This window comes from Octodon degus, unplaced genomic scaffold, assembly GCF_000260255.1.
Source record: "Octodon degus isolate 3935 unplaced genomic scaffold, OctDeg1.0 scaffold00231, whole genome shotgun sequence".
In the NCBI taxonomy this organism is placed as follows: Eukaryota; Metazoa; Chordata; class Mammalia; order Rodentia; family Octodontidae; genus Octodon; species Octodon degus.
In genome coordinates, this window is record NW_004524807.1 from 2308945 (window position 1) to 2333881 (window position 24937).

The window sequence follows — 24937 nt, forward strand, 5'->3', positions numbered from 1 at the left end:
TTATCTTCGTAATTGACACATTGTCTTTTTCCTTTCTCCAGCTCAAATAATTATTTCTTACAAAACTAAGTCTGCGTTTTCATAAGAAAAGATTTTAAAGATTAAGGGTCAGTTTAACCAAGCATTTTAATTTTTTTATAATTCTTAATGCACCATATGCACTATCAGTTTTAAATCTAGCTCTCTTTATTTCTTATCCTGACATTACTTTTTTTTTTTAACAGTGAACCTGCATCAATTTATTGGTATCATTAATTTACGAATAAAATAGGTACTTTTTCCCCTCACAAAGTGACATGGATTACAATCTGCCATAACACTTGCTCACACATCTTCAGGGTGAAAATGTAGCATTTCCAGCTCTAGTTGGGGCTGGTTTTCTTTTTTCACTTTCGCAATTTTGATGCTGCTGCCAGCAGTCTTCTCTGCACTTGCTCTGAATTCCATCTTCAGGGCAATCTTCACTGCCTTTGCACAGATCGGGGAGTAGCGAATGTAGCTGAGTCCAGCCTGTCGCCAGTATGTCACCATGATGCCCCGAGAGGCATCGTGTGTCGGACTGAATCTCTAGGAAAACGGCAATGTCAGCTCCTCGGATGGCCCAGCAGCAGGAAGGCAGGTTTTTGTTTTTTTTTTTTTCGGAACTGGGGATTGAACTCAGGCCCTTACGCTTGCCAGGGAAACGCTTATTCCACCAAGCCATCTCCCTGGCCTGACATTTCATACTTGCTACTAACTTTATTTTTTTTTTTACTTTAGTACAATTTTATTGATATTGAGAAAATTTAAGATTACTACAATATTTGAATAGCTTAGTTTCTTATTTTTATTGCCATAAATGAAAACCCCATTCAAATATTTTAATTATAGTTGCTTAAGAAGCAATGTCACGAATACCAATTAAAACAATTATAGGTGCAAGTAAGATAGTAAAGTCCTATCTCATGAACCAAACAAAAAGGCAAATTGTTATCAAGCAAGAACTGCCAGCACTGGGTGGCCCAGGATGGTTACTTCAACAGCTTAGTACTAACATCAAGAATACAGCTTCTTTGCCTCTGCTCTATCATTCTGAGTAAACTGTCTTGTCAGACTGGAATGGTTTTTCTTAGCATGACTGCTATCATTCCAGTAGTGACATGAGAAATGAAAATTCCTCTGCTTTTGTAAAGGAACTATGTCTTCTAATAAGAGTCCTTTTATGAATCTGTCTCCTAAAAAGCCTTGATAAATGACATCACTTCCTATCATTTTGACTTCTAGACTAATCACTGACTTAGGAAGGGAGCACATGATTAGCTTGCACTACTAGGACTCTACAGCTAATGAACACAGGAAAAGTTGCACCACTTAAATAGAAGAGAGGACAATCAGCACAGATGACCTGATAAATGGTGAATGGCCCTTGTGTAGACAAGGTTGGTTCCTACCGGAAACAGCAAGCTCCACTTCTCCCAGGTTCATACTTATTGAGTGAAATAACCTAAAATGTAAACTAGTGCCCCCTCTGGTGATTTATTATTACCTAAATTAGTTTACAAAATGCTCTTACCTTCTGAGTGAAACAATCCAGACCGCATACAAATATCTAGGTCTGGAAGGAAAAGCACCATCATGTGTAGCTTCAGTAAAATCATATGCATCGCAACAAGGTTGAATCCCCCCAAAAAAAGGTTTGGAGCAGGTAGAAAGAGCAAATGTCCATCTTGATTTCTTTATTATTTTATTTATATATAAGAACCTTCATATTTACAAACTAATATATAAAGTGCTATGTTTCCTATATACTAGCACTGCTTAAAACAACTAGCAAATATTGCCATTAAGTACCCTCTGAATAATGCCTCTGGCCTTAAGCATGATTATTCTATCATTCTTGCTACTTCCTGTAGCACTTCCGGAAGTCTTGGTCCATAAGTGTCTTTATAACGTATGAGAAAACCAGAAACCATGAATGATTCTGCTGAGCGCCACCCAAGGGAAATCCAGCGCCTATCCTTTCCTGATCCATTCTCTACAGTGGATCTGGCACAGTATGGCTTGTAGCTCAGTGTCCAAGTCAAAATGATCATGCCCATACAAATAAAAACACAAAAGAGGAGTCCTAGTACTGCCTCAGAAAGTGACAAGAATAATGGGATATTTGTGTTCAAGCAGGGAAGGTATAATTTGAAGAAGATTAACAGCAATGTGTCTTTTATTTCGACTATTTTTAATGTGATTATTCACTACATTTTTTTTTAATTCACACTTTGTACGTGGTCAAATTCTCAGGTTGGCCATTGAATGTGGCTGTTAATCTTCATACGTCAACTTCATTGGTTAAGAATGCTTAGAGACTAGAAAAGCATACTGCCAGATGTGCTCATTGAGTCATGGAAATGTGGCCTTAGGTACCATATACAGGCCTTTGCTTCCTTTTTTTCTGACACCTTTGCATTGCTTGGCTGTCCAACTTTGATAGGCAGCTTTGTTTTGCCACACTATCCCACTGTGATGTCTTTACCCTGGAGCCAACAGATGGTGGACTGCAGTGTGAGCTAGAAGGTGCACAGTCCTTCTTGCTTTAAGTTGTACACCTCAGGTATCATATTAAGCTATAGAAAAACTAACACATGCAAGTTAAATGAAAATGAGACAATTATAATGCATTGAGGTAGTTGCTGTGACACACATATTCAGAGTAGGCTGTGGGGAATTGTGCTATATGCAGAAGCATTTAATTTAGACGTGCATCTCAAATTTAGACTAGCACTTCCAATGGCAGAAAGGTGCGGTCATAGCAGATATGTCTTATTGTGTGAATATAGTCAGCTTAGTGAAATGTTAAGAATAAGATATTCTTGATAAACACTAATGCTAAAGTGTGTGTGTGTGTGTGTGTGTGTGTACATCTTTGTGTGTGTTTGTATGTTACAAGAGACATGAGAAGAATAGGGCAAGAAAATTAATTGGAACACTTGGTGTAGTGGTATGCACCTGTAATCCCAGCCCTTGGGAGGCTGTAAACAGAAGCATCACTACGAGTCTGATCTACACAGCGAGTCCCTACAGACCCTGTCCTAAATGTACAAAAAATATTTAAAAATGAAAATTAATTGGAAACTGAGGACCACTGAACTCTAGACAGAAAAAGTAGTAACATGCCAGCAGTTGAGAAATTAAGGACAAGTCACAAAAGACTTTCTCTAACAGAGCCAACAATTTGAAATAGGGACTCAAAGGCCAATACAAGGATTTAAAGAGGATAATGATTGAACGGTATTTGCAATTTAAGGCTCATTTTTCAGCAAACGGAGATGATAACTTGCATTAGCTAGATTAGAGATGGACTGCTTTAAGAGGTGGTTTTAATTCAGATAGACAAGGAATTCAAACTGTCTAAAGTCAGGCAGTAGGCGGTCGTGAGTCTGAAAAGAAAAGGACACATTTGAGAAATACTTAAAGATAGTAATGACAGGACGTGGTGATAGAAGATTTTGTGGGATGAAAAACTGAACATGAGGAGTGAAGGGGTGTCTTAGTTTGCCAACTGGGGAAAATTCCTCCGTGATGCTGTCATTCATTAGATCAGGATGTAAGAGAGAAAGTGGTTTGGAATGCAATCCAAAATCAGTCATATACTCAACACTGAAATGCTGAAGCTAGGCAGATGTACATGCTTAACTGAAAATATCCTCTCCACTTACTACTATTTGAAATGTAATTCTTTAGTCCCATCCCATGTAAAATATACCTTGATGGTAAAAATAGTTCTGCAATATTTTCTTTGTATCTTCAGTATGACTCTTTTTTGTCTATCCTAGCTCTGTGTTTGTCTAGACAGCCAAGCTATGAACCTCTTACACACATAATACTTAATAGGCTCACTTGTGAAACTCCCCATTTACTAGTCAAAAAAGGCTTACACATAATGATATAATAAGCACTCAACTGATGTTTTCTGAATCTAACCAAGGAATAATATTCATCTTTGAATTCCTTTACAAAGAACACAATAGATGATTTTGGTCCTACTGATAAGTTGAAGGTAAGGTCATTTCTTGCCAGCAAGCTATGACCGATTTTAATTAAACAATTGATACCATTCAACTGCTTCAGAATAACACATCTTTTAAAACACAGGAAACATTAATCCACGCATGAAAGGTATAAAATCATTTTACAATATTTTCTTCAGTTGCAAGTAGATTATATAGCAACCACAATATTTCCATTCCATTCTAGAGTCACAGAATAATGCATACTACCAAGAGACACCTACAGTGTGGGAGATAATGTGCATATGGTGCTCTACAGCTTCTAAATGCTCATTTCAAACATGGAGAAAATAAAAACTAAAGAGTAGAGAATGTTATGACTTAAAACACACAAGCATGTGAATTAAGTCAGGTCTTTGCAAGAAAGATTTCACAGGTGGGAAATGTATAGAAGAGCATCATTTGCTTCCCTGTGAGGTAAATCCTTATCATCCTCCTCCAGGTTCACCTGAACTGTAGCATTGTGAGGTCCAATATTGCTCTCTAGGAAGTGATGATGGGAGGAAGGAAAGGGAGACAATGTGCTAACCAGGTAGCATCCTGTGCCAGAGCAAATGAAATAAAGATGACGCAAAAATAAAATGAAAGTAAACCCCCTCAACAAAATAAAGAGAATGCAGCTCTTCCCATGACTGTAGTACAAGTACTCAGGGTTCAGGTTGCAAGGCAGATTCATAAACATAGCCATGTTCACGAAATGTAGTGACATTATCTGGAGGATTAAGGACACTAAAAATGTACACTGTGGGCCCTCATAGCCCATCTTCCTGTTCAGAGCTGTCCAGTGACCCTCACTGGGAAACATACCATGAACCTTTCTTTTTGTAATGGAACTGTGAAATTTGCCTTTGAAATATTTTAGATACTTTCTACATTCAATAATATTTGGCTCCAGTAGTCCATAATAGTAGGGGGTTGTCTGTAGGACTGACAATGTCAGAAGTTGTTGACTTGAGCCTTTTATAGTTCAGCTTATTAATATGACTTTACTTTTTATACCTCATTTTTATACTTTTCTGATGGATGGTTAAGACCAAGATAAAGTAAGAACTCTATAACAAGAAATGTCACTTTTTTATCTGCCAAGGTCAGTCAAATCCCCTCAGGATTTCCCCAGAAACCCTGACCACAGTTTGTAGATCCTTTGTCAGTGTCAGCCACGTGGGTGAGTCATGGCCATTGCCTGATCAATTTGCTGTGTGTGAAAGCCTGAGAGAATGTTTTCTCTCCATGTGACTCTCCTTAGGCACAGTCTACACCATCAATCACTTTCCTCTGTGGCCCCATAATCTCCTTGATCAGAAAATTTGGTTCAATTAGAATATATATACAGCTACTTTCTCTTAATTCAATGAAAAGAAAGATTTGTACTAATAGTGTTTTTGGACAGGATATCGTGTCTGCGTCTTGTACAATGAATAACCACTATGAAGACAACAATATATAATGTATTAATTATTGAAACTGTCCTACTAATTGGTTTATAAACTCTCTCATTGCTATTTTTTTCAATAAAATTTAAAAACATATTTGGCTAAGAAGTTTAACCCACAATCCCCTTACACTGTCCTTTAAGAGTTTTATATTTACATAAACTAGGTATTTACCCCATCTACTGGAAAAATTAACACTAATCTGAAACTACTAATTTACATAACTTTTAGTTCTTTCGGGTATATTGTCATAACTTATACTTTCCTTCATCTAAACAAATTCCAAATTTTTTAAACGTGACAGCTAAAATTTTCCTCAAATTCATCCACAGATTTCCATCTGCTCTGATGTTCCTCAAGCCCTAACGATTATCAATGCTCACCTGGACTATTAGAAAGGCCCTCTGCTTTCTGTGCTTTTCTTTTTCATACAACTACATCATACAATATACATATTCTCCTCATACATTCACACTCCTCAGTGCATAGGTTTTACTTGTGCATTTGGAAAATGTGACTTTTTCCTATCTATAATGTGTTCTTCAGACTTCTTTGCAAGTTCTTCATTTTTGCATTGCAATTAAAAAGTTTTCCTGCCAGAAGACTTTTACATAGAATAATAAAAAAATACCAACATTCACATTATTTCTTTTTAGAACACTAATTGATTTTACTTCATAACAACCACTCTATAATTTTATCTATTTGTATTAGGACAATCAAATTTGCTAGATTGTTTGCTCCATGATAACAGAAACATCCATTCCTCTCTTCTGAATATGTCTCTGAACTTTTCATTATACTTTAAATAGTAAAGGACAAAAATAATCATCTGTACAATAATTAGCTAACATTATGGTTCTAGATGCCTAACGGTCGTTACTTTTATCCCCTACCTCATGAAACACTGCAACAATTATCACTTCACAGAATATTGTCTCAAATTTGCTATAAAACATGTTGCTTTCACTTAACACTGGTATTTTCCTTATATATCAGAACATTGTAGAAATATTTTTTATGTGCTTTCTTGCCTAATATTTAACATTCATGTTCACTCAAAAAGGCACTGATGAGTGTACTATAGATGTGGACAAATATAGTCCTTAAACCATAATATGTTGGGTACCATGATAATTATACACTAATTACTGTAAGTGTCAGAGGGAAAAATGACATATGGAACAATTTTGCTCCAAGATGTCCTTGACTATAGGTAAAGGGTAAAGACTAGCAACAACAAAATAAAATTATTCTTTTGAAAGTTTCTGGAGATTTTAGGCTTAACTTTTCCTTTCACTACAGAACCAAATCAATCAGAATGCATACCTGGTCTTAAATATTTATAAGATCTTGGTCGAAGGATGCCCAAAGCCAGCTGAAGGTAACACCGCTGTGACAAAATGGTCATTGGCACATATGCTCTCTATGTCACTAGCCCTGACATATATAGAATGTTAACTCCTGCCATCCAAGGAACCACAGAAAGAAGGTTTTCACTGTGACCTTTTATTGTTGCTATGAAAAATGCTGAAAAGAGAAATAGTCTTATGGTCTCACATTTTGATTCAAGATTAATATCTTTGGAGTTAAGCATGCAAATTATCTGACACCCACGCTATGCATGTGCAATTGAAAATTAGACAATACCCACTATTTTTAAAAATGTACATATTGTCACATTTAAAATTTGCACAGATTGATACAATAATAATTCATTTCTGGTTATATTACAAGGGTACAAGTCCAGGTTGAAAAAGTTAAGTTTCTTATGCAGAATATTAGCAGATAGTAGTCCTCATGTCTTTAGATGCTAAACCTAAAACTTTTATGGTTTTTTTTTCTGTTTTGCTAACACAGACACTGAAGCAGTCTAATTTCTCCATACTTTTCTGAAAGATTTTAAAGTAGTTAATAAAATATTATATTGGTTAAGTTAAATCAATCAGATCCACATGTGCAAATATCATATTATCTCACTAGTGTGAGAACCTGAAAGAGAAATTAAAATTTAACAATACAACAGATACCATGAAAGGGAAAGAAATTGTTCAATGGATAGGAAAAACTGGGATGAAGAAAAGGACAAATGGAAAGAAAGGAAGGGGTATATTTAGGCATATGGACAGAAAAGTTTGGATAATTATATTGGATTCCTCTGGTTTTTGAAAGGAGCATTTATGCCTATTTTTTTAATTATGATTTTTTTCCTCCTTTGAATTTTTTGTAACTTTTTTATTATTGTTTTTGTATTTTTCTTTAAACCAATCTCACATGGTAATGTGAGATTTATATGGTAATCTAAACAACTAATTTGAAGATAGTATCATGTAATACAGCAAGCATTTTTGAATTCCTAATACTTTGTTTAGTGAAGTCTTATATCATTTTAATGCTGTTTCTTCTATAACAATTTTGTATTCTTTAAAAAATAAAATAAAATAGTATACTTATTTATTACTGACATTTACATTCCTCATGCATCCTCTATAAAATCTATTCTCAGTACTTTGTGACAATTTATCCTTTCCATCTTGTCCATAAACACTTATGGCATATCAGAGATTACCAGACATTTGAGGAAAGTATATAAGAGATACTCTACCAGAAGCTCAATTTTAAAAAATGTCTTCAGAAGAAATAGATATAATTGATGGAACAAAATTAAAATATCTTTAATAGGTTATGATAGATTCTATACATGAGTATAACTAAAAAAGATACACGTATATTTAATTTATATAAGGTCATGTTTGGAGATACATATGCATTGTGAAATAAGTATCACTATAAAGCTCATTAAAATATATGTTACTACACATGCATGTAACAATTCTTAATTTTCCACATTTTGAAACATTTCATGATAGCCCAAGTAAAAAATTAATCTTAACCAGAAACACCAGTGTGCTCAGTGCTTCATTTCCAGACAGATTGGAACTGTAAAGTTGAGACCAGTCTTTATGTGAGAGATTTGTCTCTTCATGCACATGAGCTAAGGCAAAAAATATGATAAAGATCATATGGGTACCAGGGGAGGTGGGAAGAAAATGAAAAAGGGATTTAAAAAGAGAGGGGCGGGGCTGGGGTGATAGCTCAGTGTAGTAAGTGCTTACCTGGCAATCACAAGGTCTTGAGTTCAATCCCTGGTACCACCAAAAAATAAAAATGTAAAAGAGAGAGAGAGAGAGAGAGAGAGAGAGAGAGAGAGAGAGAGAGAGAGAGAGAGAGAGAGGAGAGAGGGAGAATGTGATATTTGTACTTAACCACTCTCTAAGATAATTGGAAACTGTATAAATTGCAAATTGCAAGCATATATTAATAAAACAAAAATATAGTCATTGATTATTGTCTATCATATTTGCAATATATCCCACTTATATCTCAGTCACTTTCTCTTTGCTAGAACAAAATATTGAACTCCTGAAACTAAATGGAAAAGTACTTTATTTTGGTTCACGGTTTCAGGAATCTCAGGCCTTGCATGGTTGGTTGCATGGTGGAGCAGCTTGGACAGAAGAAAGCTGCTTAACACCAAGGTAGCCAAGACTTGAAGTGTGAGGAGTTGGGGCAGAAGGTATATGCTTGTTGGGCAAACTCCAATGATCTAGTCCTTCAGATTGGGTCCTATTTCCTATCAGCTCTTCAGCTATTGTACCCCAGGGATTCAATCACCTTCTACAAACCCACCCCAAAGTACACAGACCTATAAGGGATATTTATTCAAATAAAAGTTTATATACAGAAATCAAGCAGTGAGTTAGAATTGGTCTGTATGTCAAATGAATTTCTATTTGACACTTAATAGTAAACTTCAGCGGAACTCTGCAGAGAGGTGAAACTGAAGCAGGCAAGATCAGAGAACAAGTGCACTGCCAGTGAAGTCAGAGCATACACTGGGGCTGCATCAGGATCCACAGAGTGACTGCTTGTGGGAGAATGTCCACGTTTTCCCCAAAAGAGATGGCTGTGCATAGGGCATTCCAAACTAAGAGCCTAAAGGCAAGAGACAGGAATAGGCCGCTTGGGTCAGACTCTCCCTTAGATTTCTTCAATGTTGTGAGAATTATACTGTTAAGTGCATTATGTTGCTCATTGTAGTGTGGGAGGACATTCCTGACCAAAGCTGTAAAAATTTATTGATTTTTCTTCTTAATTTCTCTTTTATTTCCAATCTTTTTTGACTCCACTACTTTTCTTTAATTCCAAGTATGAATTCAGTATATCATATCACAATTCACAGGTAATAAAAGAATATTATAATTAATTTTACCCTGTTATCTTGTATAATGCTTCTATCATGATTTCATATAGCCATAGTTACAGCTTTAAATGCTGTATTTACATTATCTACAATAATTTTGTATATTTATGTATTATATCTATTATATATACTTATATTTTATCTATAATAAAAATTAGATATAATTAATTAGATATTAGATATAATATAATATATTAGACATTATACCTAATGTCTAATATATTATATTATATCTAATATAATTGTATTTCTATCAATTAACATTGATAGAAAAATAAATGTTTTGTTTTACCTTCTTTTATTTGTTCTCTAGCAATCCTCCTTATTGATGTAGATGGAATTTTCTGACCTATATAATTTCCTTGCTCTTTGAAGAACATGTTTTAATATTTCTAGGAACACAATTTTACTGGTGACAAATATATTTATGTTTTAAAAAATTATTTTGCCTGATTTTTTATTCCTTTTAATGAGAAAAGATAAAATAGCAATGAAACAGTTTCAAAACAGTTTAGTAGGAAGGTCACAATAATTAACACATTGCACATTGTTGTCTTCATAGTAGTTATTCAGAAGAAAAGATGCAGACATGATATCTTGTCTAAACAATATTATTACAAACATTTATTCTCAATGAAATAATAGAAAGTAGCTGTATATCTACCCTAATTCTCTTGTGTATACATATGTTTTAGCCACACACACAAAAAAACCAAAATGGCCCTTTATTTACACTTTTGGATGTTAGTAACAAATGACACTAGGTTGCATAGTGACTAATAACTAATCATAACCAGACAGGAGGAAAATCTCAGGAGTGAGGCAGCTTGTTTGCTTTAGGCTCTGGGCCAAATCCCACCTACACATATTTGATCGATTTCCTAGCCTTGTAGCACTGACATATCCCCCTTTCTTGTTTTGTTTTGTCAGAGATGAGTGTTACACTGCAGTTAGAGAAGCTGTATTTGGAGAAGTCTTTAAAGGACCTCTTCATATTTGAAGCCATCTAAAGATTGTAGGTACTTGAATTCAGCAAAACAACCCAATATAGTCCGATAGTCCCTAATAGTAGTTGCTTATCAGCAGAACTTTAAATTGTCAGAAGTGGTTGACTTGAGATTTTTACAGCTCAGCATATTAATACAGCTTTACCTTTTACACTTTATAGCTACAATTCTGTGCAGTTAAACCAAGACATTTATAACTAAAAATGTAACTTTTGCTATGTAACAGGGTCACATCCCCTCAGGATTTATCCTGAAGTAATCAACAATGCCTTGTAGATCTTTTGTCAGTGTCAGCCATCTGGATAAGTCATGGCCATTGTTTGACCAATTAGCTTTCTGTGAAAGTCTGAGAGATTTTTTTTTTTCTCTCTAGGTTACTCTTCTTAGGCACTCTACACATCGTTGATCACTTTCCTCTGTGGCCCCATAATCTCCTTGATCAGAAAACTTGGTTCATCCCTGAGTTACAGGATGTCACAAAACAGATTTCCTTATGTCTTGAATCCTATATGGCCTGGAAGGACTAGGGTCAAAATATTGGCTATCCTTGTAGCCCCTCTATTTCTTTAATTTTTGGTCTGCAAATTTTAGTTGTCAAATATCCAGAAGAGAAGCTTAATGATATTGTTACCCTGTAACAGAGGCAATTGAATTTACCAACACTATCTGTTGAGTATCAAACACCTTAGACGTGACACGGAACTGCTATTTTCCAACAACCTTGGATATTCTAAAATTAAGATCCCTATAGAATGTGAAAAAAAAAATCACACATTTTTTACACAGAAATTTAGAAATAAACCATATATGATACACTGTAGCAGGACAGCCCTATGACATTTTTTCCATTCTGTTTTCTTTTATTGACTTTTTTTTTTCATTTTGATTTTTTTGTGGAACCAGGGATTGAAGTCAGGCCCTTGCACTTGTCAGGCAAGTGCTTATTCTACTGAGCTATCTCCCTTGTCCCTTTATTGTTCTTTTACAAACATTTACTTTAAAAAGAATATAGCGATAATTGATATGACATTAGAAGCAGTATGCATTTAGAAGACTATAATGATAGGTATTTCAAGCATGGTCTTAGTATTACACATTGTTCTCCTCAGTGTATTTGTTTTGCTCACAGTTATCAGCATACAGATTTAGTCAGAGTGAAAATTCCACCCATTAACTGCTATTTTCAAAAATCTGATTCAATTCTGTTACCTTTTTGCTAATTTTTTTTTCTACTTAACCTTTCCTTTTCAGATAAGGGGGTGTTAAGTTCTCCTGTTAAGATTGTGGTATTGGATATTAGATTTTTCATGGCCATTAAGATTTGTCTTATATAGTTGGTTGCTCCTGTATTTGGTGTGTACATATTTATGACTGTTACCACTTCCACTTTCCTCTCTCCTCTTTCTTACAAGAAATCTCTTTGTCGTATACTTTACAACAGTTTCAATGTTACTTAGGTATAATGTGTTTGGGCATTTATCTTGCCTGGTGTTCTTAGTTCCTCTTTTACATGTGTCTGGTGCCTGTCATTATATTTGGAATTTTTGAGCTGTTATTAATTCAAATATTTATTCATCTCTTGCTTGTACCCTCTATTCCTCTGATATATTAATTACATATCTTACATTATGATATTTGTTCATACTTCTTAGATATAGTATTTTGCCTTTTAATTTTTTTATACGCACATCTCAGATTTAGAAATTTCTGTGGAAATTTAATGATCTTCATGATCATTAATCTGTCTTCTCTAGTGTACTAAAGAATCTATTAATATTAGCTTATTTTTTCAGTGTTTTTTGTAATTTCTAGCATTTACATTAAATTCTGTTTTAGACTTTTTATCCCTCTGTTTACATGTTTTATTCCTTCTTAAATGATGTAAATTTTTGATTAAAATTCTTGTCATGTTAATCATAATTATCTTGTGCCTTTCAATATCTCAACTACATCTATTCTGCTTCTGATGGTTTTCTTGTCCCTTCCGATTTTTCTTTTGTCTTTTACCATGCTTTGTAGTTTATTTGAAATGGAGGCACTCTCTATTGAGTTAATGGAACTGAGCAAAGTAAGCCTTCATAGTGTAGGGTTCTATGTTTTTCTGTTGATGAGTTAGGTGATATTTCCTGGGTTTTGTGATACAATGGTAGAGGCTAAAACTTTGTCTAAGAACATTTTTGTCTGCCTTTATGTTCTTAAGTTGTTCAAGATGTTCCTAAAATAGAATCTGAAGGATATAGCATGAATACCTGTAGTTCCACTTTTATGCCCAATTTTGAAAATGTGATAGTGAAGTATCAGGAAGTGTCCAATAGTCACACGTTTAGACCCTAGTTGTTTAGTAACTGGAAGATAGAGGAAGCACATTCTCTTCCTTACCATCATTGGCTGAGCTTTAGTAAATCTTCATTTTATTAGGCTCTGACAAAATAATTTCCACTGAGGAAAAACCTTATTACAGGAGAATAGAGAATTTTTTGTATTATTTTGCATTTATTAATCTAGCCCTCCTCTTAGGACAACTAAAAGTAGAAGTAAGGAAACTGTGAGTCCACTTGGAACCTGGCTCCTTTTGATCTGATGTAATTAAGCCTCCAACAATTTTTTAAATAAGAGTTGCTAATTTTATCAACACTGACTTCAGCTTCAGTTTTTGCTCTTGTGCCTCTTTTACCTTTAAAGTGTGATCTATATAGCTCACCATCTTGTCTTTCTGAGGCTGGTTGTCTGCCTTATTTAAGAATCAAACATGCAATGAAACTAATAATTGTTGATTTTCAGTTTGTCTAACTTTTGTCTCCTGGTAACAAAGGGAATAATAAAATCTAAACTCTGTTTAGATTGAACCGGGGAATAGAACTTCAGATATTACTTAAAAAATCTCTCCCTACGGCAAGCATTTCTTATACTCCATCTCCTGGCAATGTTGAAATAAGGATCTGACCATTTGGAAAATAAAGTGATATAGGATTGAAAAATAAAAGAAGCCAAAGATAAATACTTCCTGCCTTGAAAGTACTAAATCCTCTGTATTTGCAGAGATCTTAATTTGTTGACTTTGCTTACACAATGGCCATTTTTTCCCAGTTTTCGTTAGCTTGCTCCTGCTGTATGAGTTTTTCAGTGGTCTTTATTTATAATCATGTTACCTGCTGTTTTATTTATGGGCCAATTTACATCATTTGGGAGTAGACAGGGAGAATTTCACAGTGATTTAAGAACCAGCTGCATACAGTAACTTGCCATGTTTTTTCCTTGACTATGAAGAGAACATCTGCTGAATATGCTAGATGGATGTGTTTTTGTCTTCATATTGAATCAGAAATCTTCCTGTATAACCATTCTGAAGGGAAAATGTTATTGTGGTACTTTGAAAAAATCCAACATGTAAATAACAATTTGCTAAGATGTCCTGGCAGGATTATGTTCTATTTTATTGTCTTGAATAAAATGTACCATCACTTCTCAGAGTTGAGAAAGCAAAAGAAGCTGAGACCCTGCCTGCCATGGTCTTATTCAGATTGTTAAATCTCCTGCTGAGAAAACACAGGAAATATTAATAATCTGGCAGAAACTGTCAAGGTTCACAAGTTGGTTATATGCCGAGCAGAATTGGTGATATTGGAGAAAAATATCTCTAATGAAGCAGGAGAAAGGCCTGACTGAAAATTGTTATGATTTCAAGTAACTACTTTAGTTTGGAAAATAGTAGACTCACTAGCTGCTAAGAAAAGAATGCTCACTTGGGAGGCTGTAAACAGACAGATCACTATGAGTTGAATCTATGCAATGAGATCCTGTACATCCTACATACCTGGTCCTAAATAAAAAAATACATTTCTTAGACTATGTGTGCCTTCCTCAATGACATTTCAAGCAAGACTCAAGTCATCTGCTTGATGCTTATCTTTTCAAGTCCAGGTATTTACTGTATTCACTAGTGATGAGATCTGTGGAAAACAATAGTGTGCCGAATTGATAGTGTTTTATAAGAGAACTAATCTAATGTTGAAGAGGAGAATGGAATAAGTAATGCTTATTTGAAGAGTGAAAAGGAGGCTCTGAACAGTGATGTGAATTTACAAAATCCATTTTATTGGATGAAACTAGCTTGAGAAAAGGTTGAAAGAAGGTGAGTGATATTGAGAATAGATAGTGCAAAGATGATCAGGGATCAGGTCACTTAAAACTCTGGGGATTTTCTTTTATAAAGAGTAGTGTCCTGGCAGCATGTGTCTCATGAAGGAAGAATGAAGAGCAAATGTACTTTTGGAAGAGGTCTATTAGCAGACATTGTCAAGAAGTGATCAGATGGGCAGGAATTGATTGGTGAGTACTCACTCAACAAATCAGAGAATGGGTGGTTAACAGATTGGAGCACAGGCAGATAAAACTGACTATATAACTGACATATGTGTAATGTCTTTATATGGCTATTTGAGTAATATTTAAGGATTTTATAGAGGACATTTTGCATGAGCATTTGCATGAATCAAACAGGAAACAATTTCTGTATTGTAAAGTTATGAAGAACTAACCAGGTGAAGAAATATAAATAATGTTGGGTATTGCCATCTAAACAATTATGTAATGTTAAAGTAGATGTTTAGCCAGTTGTGACATAGAGAAATGATAGGGGAAAAGGAGTCTGTAGCAGTAATACAATATGGCTGATCCCAAGTATGATTAATTAAAAAATTTTTTTGCAAAGAATGCAAATATCATATTTATATACATTGAAAATTTGAGATACTACCAGAAATTATCAATAAGATGCTATATCAATAAGATGCCATTTGAAGTAATGCAGGATGTACAGGATCTCATTGAGTAGATCGGACTCTTAGTGATCTGCCTGTTCACAGCCTCCCAAATGCTAGGATTACAGGCCTGCATCACCACACCCAGTCTCAATTGCCCTCCCAGCACACCCTGGGGGTGGGGCCCGTGCAGCAGGCCAGGGTATCGAACTCCAGGCCCCAGTGTCTGCCTAAGCAGGGGCTTTAATCAGCTGAGCTATTTGGCCAGACCTTGGAAATGTACTCTTGATAGTTTCTAAAATCAGTTGATATATACAAGCATAAATAAGAAAAAAAGAAAAAAATAGCAACAGGAAAGTAGAATAGATACCTTTTGAACCAATGACAATTTTTAAAGCAGCTAAAATAAAAGTTAGTATTTGAACTAAAATTCAGATGCTTTGGATTTTCAGGTTTTTACATGTAGTATAATATGTTGAATTAGCATAAATTTTATTTACTATTTGTTTTAAAAATTATCATCATTAAATACCATTAAAAGACTCTATTTTTACGCATTTGCCTAATTAATAAATGTATTTATTATACCAAAATCAGTACTCACTGAATTTTTCTATAATTAATAATGGACACGTATGCATAGAGCTACAGAAGCATTGACCAACCCAACAAACACACAGTCAGCTTTGATAGGACAAGAAAACCCACTTTGTATTAGTCAACTTTCCCATTATTGGACAAACTTCAGACAATACATGAGTCTCTAAGGCAGAAACATCATGGTAGCAGAGTAGGGTAAAGAAAGGCTGCTCAGTTCATGGCTGTTGGGAAGAAGACCAGAAAAATAGTGCAAGAAGAGAAGGGACTAGGGACTAAAACAGATCCAAATAGCATGGATCCACCCAGATACAACCAGAAGCATGCTCCACTAGTGCCCTTCTCAAATCCAGGAGTAATAAAGTTGACACATTGCCCTAACTGGCAAATTCTACTTTTTTGATATAGAACTCTGTTTGCCCACAAAATGAAACTACAAGCAGTTCAGAAGAGTAGAAAATTCTTTTTCTGAGGCCAAAAGGAAGGAGTCTAGAATCCAAATGCTTAGTTGGATACTCTCGGACCAGTCATTTGAACCTCAGAATTTGGATTTCTACCTTAAAATATGCCATAAATAGTATCTGATGCAATGAATGAATTCCTGTGACTTGAGGTAATATTTTGTGATATGTATATCTATGTACCAAAATGTATATCTATATTGCATAGTTATTTCCCTAGAAACAATAGGTAAACACTTACTAATTCTCAGTTCCTAGTAATTTTCAGAATATCACTAATATGAACAAAAAAGATTTAACTTTGACATAATAGTGACAAGTAAATTAAAATTAATGCTCTAGTAAACAAAAGAAGTCCACACACTCACACATTGAAAATGGATTGTTTCAAAAAAAGCTTATAGTCAAAATAAAATTTCACCAAGAAATTAAACTAACTCTCTGAATTCATGGCTATTCACTGAGATACATGCAAGCGAAAGTCTAACAGAAAAAGAAGTTTTTCTTCAATGGTCATATCCAAGGAAGTCTACACACGAGACAATTGTATGTTCCGTGCACAAGTATTATTCACAATGATAGCACGTATGCTTTGATTTCCTGTGCTTTCTTGTAGGCCACAGTGGGCATCTTTTCGGTTTTCCTGTGGTTGTGGTGGGTCTCTCTGAGGATGCACTTGCATTATCACCTGTCAACTCACTACTGGGCTCCACAAGTGTTTGTGTAGCTCCTCCAGCAAAAACATTTTGGTTTTCTCTGCTTTATATGATCTTATTTGAGTTCCATTCCAAAACCTCTAAGAAATTTGCTCTATGATATTTTGCACTTGTTGTTTTCTTTTTAATCATTTCCAATATTTATGCCACATATGTTTAGGATTGAGTAAAACACAACCACTGGCCTATGCTTTTTATTTAAAGCAACATCATAGCTGCTGCATAGCTCATCAGTAACATATACTTTGCCTTTTTTTTTGCATTTTTTGAGATTTCACTGTCAACATTTCCATTATAGTGAAACATTGATATGAGCAGTACAACTTTGCTTTTCTTTGTCACATATTAGTCCAATGTTATCTTCCCAAAATCCAAGTATTACACTATGAAATTTTCACATTTCTAATTGCAACATTTCATTTGGATTTTCTCCTTTGTGCTCTGATAGCAAATGTAACATCAATTAGAAGCCAGCAAACTAATTGATTAATGTGACATTCCAGTTAGCTTGGGAGATGGGAGCAACAAGTCTATTCACAACATTACTTTGGATTATTACTATGTGAACAAAGACCTGAGTGGCTGATTTCCAGGATAAATGTCTAAACTGAAAGTATAACATGTCTTCACATGTATAGGATATAAATTTTTAGATCATTGTTCTTCTACAAGTCATTTACATTCTTGTGACCACCATAAGATATCTGTCCTAAATTCAGCACATATATGAATATCTTCAATTCAGCTAATGAGATGTTATAATACATACATCTCTGAATATAGTTTAGGATGCATCCAGAACATTTTAATTGAATTTCAGCTTTTTGTATTTGACAACATCTTGCAGCATTTTGTCTGTTGCAATTTCCAGAAGTGAGTAACAGTCCTAAAATTCTGTCCAATAGCTTTCTCTGCTGCAACAACTTCAACTTTATTTTTTGACCTAGTTCTAACATTGCATCATTGCATTGGGTTGTGTGGCCATTACAACATTGCAACTGGTCAAGTATGTAAACACATGGCTGTCTAGTTAGTCATCTGAATTGAGGAGAGCTGTACTCCCTTTATGTCAGTTGATGCTTGCTCCATTTCACTGTCATAGGAACTTTGGTTCACATGGCCAGCATTGAACTCATCATCATCATCATATTAGGCCTATGTACTCTTCTGTTATGAAAGTACAGATTTTATACTAATGAGTCATGTGTATCCCCAGTGCATGAGTAATCTAATTTACTTTTTTTTTTTTTTGCAGTACTGGGAACTGAGCTCAGGACCTTGAGATTGCCAGGCAAGCACTTATTCAACTGAGCTATCTTCAGCCCTTTTAATTCACTTTTGACATCCTTCTAAACTTGCAAATCTGGATTTTCATATGTCATTTTAATGAATGGATTTACTTTTCAACAAAAAAAATCAGAAGAAACCTTTTAAGAAGAAAATAAATTCTGCATTGATGGGGATTTATCTATTGGACCCTCCATGATACCTGGATAAACATAGGCAAAACCAGTTAAAAGGAGCATAAGAGTGGGTCCAAATCCCATTTTAACATGATTGCATATGTGCACATACCTTACTATTTACCATAACAAGTGAATAAAAAGATAGATTGCTTGCTGTATCCCCCAGGGAAAGGTGCTAAGACATACCACTGGTTACTATTACTCTAAATGACAAATTTACAGTAGAGATATAAGGGATTTATTCTCTGAACCCAGATTTATGTCCTTAATTAATTATCCTACCCAAAGTCCCTTTCTGGGCTCTCTTTCAGTTTTCTATTCTCTGTAATTGAGTACAAAAATGTTTATTTCTATCTGCTTCTTAGGTCATGATTTCCTTAAGACACCTCAGACAGAAAAAAAAAAAAAAAACTTAGTAAATGAATTGGTTATGTTTTGTCTGTTAATCTAGCTTATGTTAATTTTTAAGTCCCACTAGAATATCAAAGAGGACAGAAGTAAAATTTTGCCTTTTGTACAATTTTAATATTCAGAGCTTTTGTCTTTAGTGGCAGATCTAGCTCATCTTTTGTTGATTCTCAAGATCCATTTGAGGTAGACAGTGTCATCACCTCCCAATATACATGAGTAAAGTGAGCACTAATTGGTACACAATGTGTTGAATGTTGGAGGTACAATTAATGGGTCTTAAATCTGAAGCCAGCTTTAGAGCCAACACTTATAACTGCTGCACTATGATGAATTCTTCAAATGACAAAAAAAAAAAAAACTATTTTTTAACTTTTTTTACACATTCTCACTTATGAGTATATCTTCAAGAGGAATCCATTTAAATATAAAGGCTTCAAGTTTATCATTCTTTATAGCTGAGTAGTACTCCATTTTATAAAAATACCACATCTTTTTCATGCATTCCTCAGGTGATGGGCATCTTGGTTGTTTCCAAGATTTGGCTATCACAAATTGTACTGCTATAAACATAGGTACACATATATCACTATGATATGACATTTTCTGTTCCTGTGGGATAATTCCCAGTATGGGGATAGTTGGTTTGAATGGGATTTCAAGTCCTAGTTTCTTAAGGAGGCTCCATGCTGATTTCCATAATGGTTGAACCAGTCCCAATTCCCACCAGCAGTGGAGGAGGGTTCCTTTTTCCCCACAGCCTCTCCAACATTTGTTTTTGGGTGATTTCTTTATGATAGCCATTCTTTCTGGGGTGAAGTGGTATCTCAGGGTTGCTTTAATTTGCATTTTATGGATTGCCAGTGATGCTGAACATTTTTTCATACATTTATTCGCTTCTTTAATTTCATCCTCTGAGAAGTGTGTGTTCATCTTTGATGCCCATTTCTGGATTGGGTCTTTAAATTTTAGGGCCCTAGTGTTTTTTTTTTTTTTTTTTTTTTTTTTTTTTTTGTTCTTTGTAAATTCTAGACAGCACACCTTTGTCTGAGTGCATGTTAGTTAATTTTTTTCCAAATTTGTGGGTTGTCTTTTTATTTGTAATTTCTTTTGACATGCAAAAACTTCTCACTAAGAGGATGTCCTAGTTGTTAATCCTTTAAAGTATTACCTGTACAATTTGATTTGTGTTCATGAACTCTTTGCCTATCCCCATGTCTTCAAGACATCCTCTTCCTTTCCCTTCTAGGAAATTTAGTTTTTGTGTTCTAATGTTTAGATCATTAATACATTTTGATTTTAGTTTACTTCATAGTGATAGTCCTGGGTCAACTTTTAGTTTCCAGCATGTAGAGAGCCAGTTTTTCTGGCACCATATGTTGAAGAAGCTATCTTTCTTCCAGTAAGCATGTTTGGCCCCTTTCTCTAAGATAAGGTAGCTGAGTGTGTTTATAGAGGCTTCTGCATCTTCTAATCTATTCCATTGATCTTCATTTCTAGTTTGTTGCCAGTGCCATGCTGGCTGATTTTATCACAGTAGGTTTGTAGTATAATTTCAAGTCGAGAATTGTAATGCCTCCTGCCTTGTCTTTGTTGCCCAGGATTGCCTTTGTTATTCTACATCTTCTCTGATTCCAAATAAATTTTAGGAATGATTTCTCTAGGTCTGTGTAATATGTTGGTGGTAGTTTGATATGGGTTGCATTATATCTGTACAGCAATTTTAGTAGTATGGCCATCTTCACAATGTTGCTTCTTCCTTTCCATAAACAGGGAATATCTTTCCACTTTCTCAAATCCTCTATAATCTCTTTTAATGAGAAAAAAAAGATAAATAGCAATGAAACAGTTTCAAAACTATTAGTTGGACCATTTCAATAATTAATACTTTGAATGTTGTCTTCATAGTAGTTACTCAGAGGGTAAGATATACACATATCTTGTCTAAACAACATTAGTACAAACCTTTCTTCTCATTGAAATAAGAAAAAGTAGCTGTATGTCTATCCTAACTACATTTTACATACATACGTTTTTTCACTACAAAATTATTCTTTATTTATATGCAACTTTTTGTTTTGTTTTGTCAGAGATGGTTGTTCCATTGCAATTAGAGAAGCTGTATTTGGAGAAGTCTTTAAACAACCTTTTCATACTTGATACCAGTCCAAATATTTTAGGTATATGAATTCTGTAAAATAACCCAATACAGTCTAATAGTCCATGATCATAGTGAGTTACCAGCCCAACTAGCAAATATCCAAAGTTGTTGCCTTGAGCATTTTACAACTTAGCATATTAATATAGCTTTACTTTTTATACCTCATGGTCACAATTTTGTGCTGGTGGTTAAGACTAAGTTAAAGTGAGACCTATATAACTAAAAATGTAACTTTAGTTATCTGACAAGGTCAGTCATATTCGCTCAAGATTTACCCTGGAACCATGTACAGCACCTTACGGATCTTCTGTTAGTGTCAGCCGTCTGGATGAGTCATGTCCTTTTCTTGACCAATTTGCCCTTTGTGAAAGCCTGAGAGAATATTTTCTCTCAAGGTGACTGTCGTTAGGCACACTATGCATCATTGATCACTTTTCTCTGTGTCCCCATAATATCATTGGTCAGAAAATTTGGGAAACCACTTAGTTACAGGATGTCACACCAGAGGTTCTCTTATGTCCTGAGTCCTCATGGACCTTGAAGGGCTAGGGTCAAAATATTGGCTATTTTTTTAGCCATTTGTCTCATTTTTGGTCTGCAAACTTCAGTTGTTAAACATTCAGAAAAGAAGCTCACTGATTATTATCTTATAACAGAAGCAGTTAAGCTTAACATCACTGTCTGCACATGACTAAAATATTAAGATTGCTGGAAAGCAAATGTAAAAGTTTCAAATCATCTGAATAAGAATTTTAAAGAGGATATAATATTGAAACCTTGTTGAAAAGATAATTAAATGAGTAAGGTAAAGTACTTCCAGAAGATGGAGAGACATAGACTGCTTCAATTAAGAGAATCTGTCTAATGAAGGGAAGAACACTCCATAAAATCTCGGTATCTACATGTAAGTATACTGATGTAGCAGTTAGAAACCGGAGGGCATTAAAGATAAAAGTAAATTATTAAAAGTTTCTTGAAAGGAAATAAAACAAAGCATTTTACATTTTATGAAGAAATGAGAAATGGACATCATTGGTATTTCAATAACCTACATAATTCCTAGAAGGCAAAATAAAGTAATTTTTAAGATTCTGAGTGAAATGTAATATAAGTCTCTATCGTCCAAATAGTCTGGTAGTACTTGAAGGATGCAGTAAGTTGAAGCTGAAGAGCTACTTTTAAATATTAAAATGTAGGATTAAATTAAAGTAAGGATTTATTCTAAATTCCTCTAAATAGAAAAAAGAAATTAAAAGCATATATCAACAGTTCTTGGAGAGAATTGTATACCTGTTTTCATAAGGAAAGATTTCTACTATGGACATCTTGATGAGGAATATAATTTTATATTTTTGCATAGTGGTATGACTGTGGCATGACCATCTTGAAAATACTGGACTAGAGGTCAGGTAATAGGAACAATACTAAATAAAGATGATAGAGTGAGAGGAAGAACAACTCCATATTAAATCCTATGTCATGAGAATTGCGTTATGTGATTTTAAAATACTTCAAAACTGATAATAGTAAAAAGTATAAATAATAATTTAAATAAATAATAGTTTAAAATGCCATGATTAGTATAAACCAGGATCAGTTTCCATTAACTCATTGAATAACTAGAAAGAATTTAAGATACTCATTAGAACATCTGTCAGAAATGACATAGTTTTATTTCTCTTTGACATTTGTATTCAGAAATTTCCATAATGTTTAAATACGTGATCTTATGAAACTACTTAATTGAAATTCTCTAGAACACAGAAATTGGCAGGATGAAATTCCTAGTGTTGCTTTCACTCTAAAAATTAATGAATGGCATGATATGCTTGACATCCTTCCATACAATGTCACACTTACATTCCAGTTTCATTAGATAAGACCAGTGGAAGAAACACATTCCAATATTGCTTTTTAAAAAGCATAGGAAACCCAGTATATGTACATAACATAGCCTATAGTTTTAACAAAATATTCATATGATTACTTGAGAAAATACCACAGAAAATAAAACTCTAATACATAGGTATAGAAAAATGGAAAAGGTGACTAAATTTTGTTTTGGGGCTGGGTTATTGTTCTTTTTCTCAGCTGTCTTTGTGGGCTTTCTTATAAAGGAGTGTGGTGATTGTTCCTTTAAATTCAGCTGCAATGATTTCTCAATTCCAAGGACAATATGTTTTTTTCTCTTTCTGTTCATTACATAGTTTATTTTTCTACCTTCTTAATTAAGTCTGTTCTAATGTTTAAAACATTCACATAAGCTTAACTGATAATGTAGGTAGTTCCACAAAAACATATTTATGGATAAGGAAAATCTATTTCCTTCAGGAGCTCTCAGATATCATCACACTTGTGTATATCCATTGTGTCAGCTTTTTTATAAAATTAGGATATCAGTTTAGGATATTTATATGATTGATAAAATTAAATACTGCGACTACAATGAAGGTGGCCTTTTATGAAATAATATAGAATATCTGCATGTTCTATAACAAATGTAAAATGGACATATTTCCTTTTTAATATTATGTGAAAAAGCCTTCATCTGTCACCTCTCATTCTTCTACTCTGCTTAGATTCTAAGTGTTCATTCTACTTGTTTATTAAGCTGCTTATTTTTATGTTATCTTGTCTTCAGTTAACTGTTCTAAAGTAGAAAGTTTTATATGGCAATTTTAACATGTGTCTAATTACCTCAATATTGAAGGAATAGTTTTTCAGGGCAAAATTTAACACATTTAAATTAGGAGAGTAAAATTGAAACATTAAAATTCCAGTAAACAAAAGACATGGATAGGCAGGAGGCCTTCAAAAGTACTCACTACATCTGCTGACCATGCTTTAAATAATTTAAGACTTCCCAGTGATCCTGCTTCTAACATTATCAGACGTCAAAATGATGAAATTATATTCATCAGTTTCCATGCCTGCCAGCCTTTGAAAGGTCAATTAAATGCCACTTCAGTGAGGTGTTTAGAATAAATGTCTCTATACCTAGCCACAATGACAAATTGTGTGATACTTATGACCTTTTCAAAGGAAGCTGGTTGATCAGTGAGCAAGACTGATCATGTGGTCAAATCAATCTATATTGATGCCAATGACAGGAGCAGTGATTTGGAAACTAGCCATAGAAGTGACCATTTTTCTTATCTCAAAGATCTTACTTTATACGTTATTCTAAAGCAATAAATAATGTATGTCCTTCCTTCCATGTTTTTATTACAGACAGAAGCCCAAGTAGGAAATTAAATTTAGATTATTTAAGTGATGAATTGTGTAAACATTTAGTACATTTTCATCTGAGTAAGTCAGCTAAGCTGACCTATTTTTACAGGAATTTTATTAAAGAACATAAGGCAATGATTGTTTGTGGATCCAACTACTCCATCTGTCTTTACCATCTCCTTTTCCATTGGCTTCATGTGGATCTTACTGGTGGCTGGGGTCAGTGTTGGATATTGAAATTTGATTAAAGTTGTAGATGAAATAACAAAACACTTAATTTTTACAAGATACTGTCATAGAACATATCACAAATTTTTCCATAGACAATGAGTGTTGTTCCTCTGTCCTTAGAACTCCTCTGCCAACTCATCTTTCTACTTCTGCAGCTTCTTT

General features: G+C 34.3%; 1 protein-coding gene across 1 annotated transcript; it reads right to left on the reverse strand.

The window, feature by feature from the left end:
* Window positions 1–324: 324 nt before the first annotated feature.
* On the reverse strand, window positions 325–531 carry LOC101573972 (ATP synthase subunit epsilon, mitochondrial-like). Its single transcript, XM_012512563.1, has one exon. It carries the CDS (start codon window positions 529–531, stop codon window positions 325–327), a length of 207 nt encoding a protein of 68 aa, XP_012368017.1.
* Window positions 532–24937: the final 24406 nt, after the last annotated feature.

What these genes read in the sequence shown, in the direction of transcription:
- LOC101573972 (XM_012512563.1), bottom strand. Translation starts at nt 531, where the DNA reads ATGGTGACATACTGGCGACAGGCTGGACTCAGCTACATTCGCTACTCC.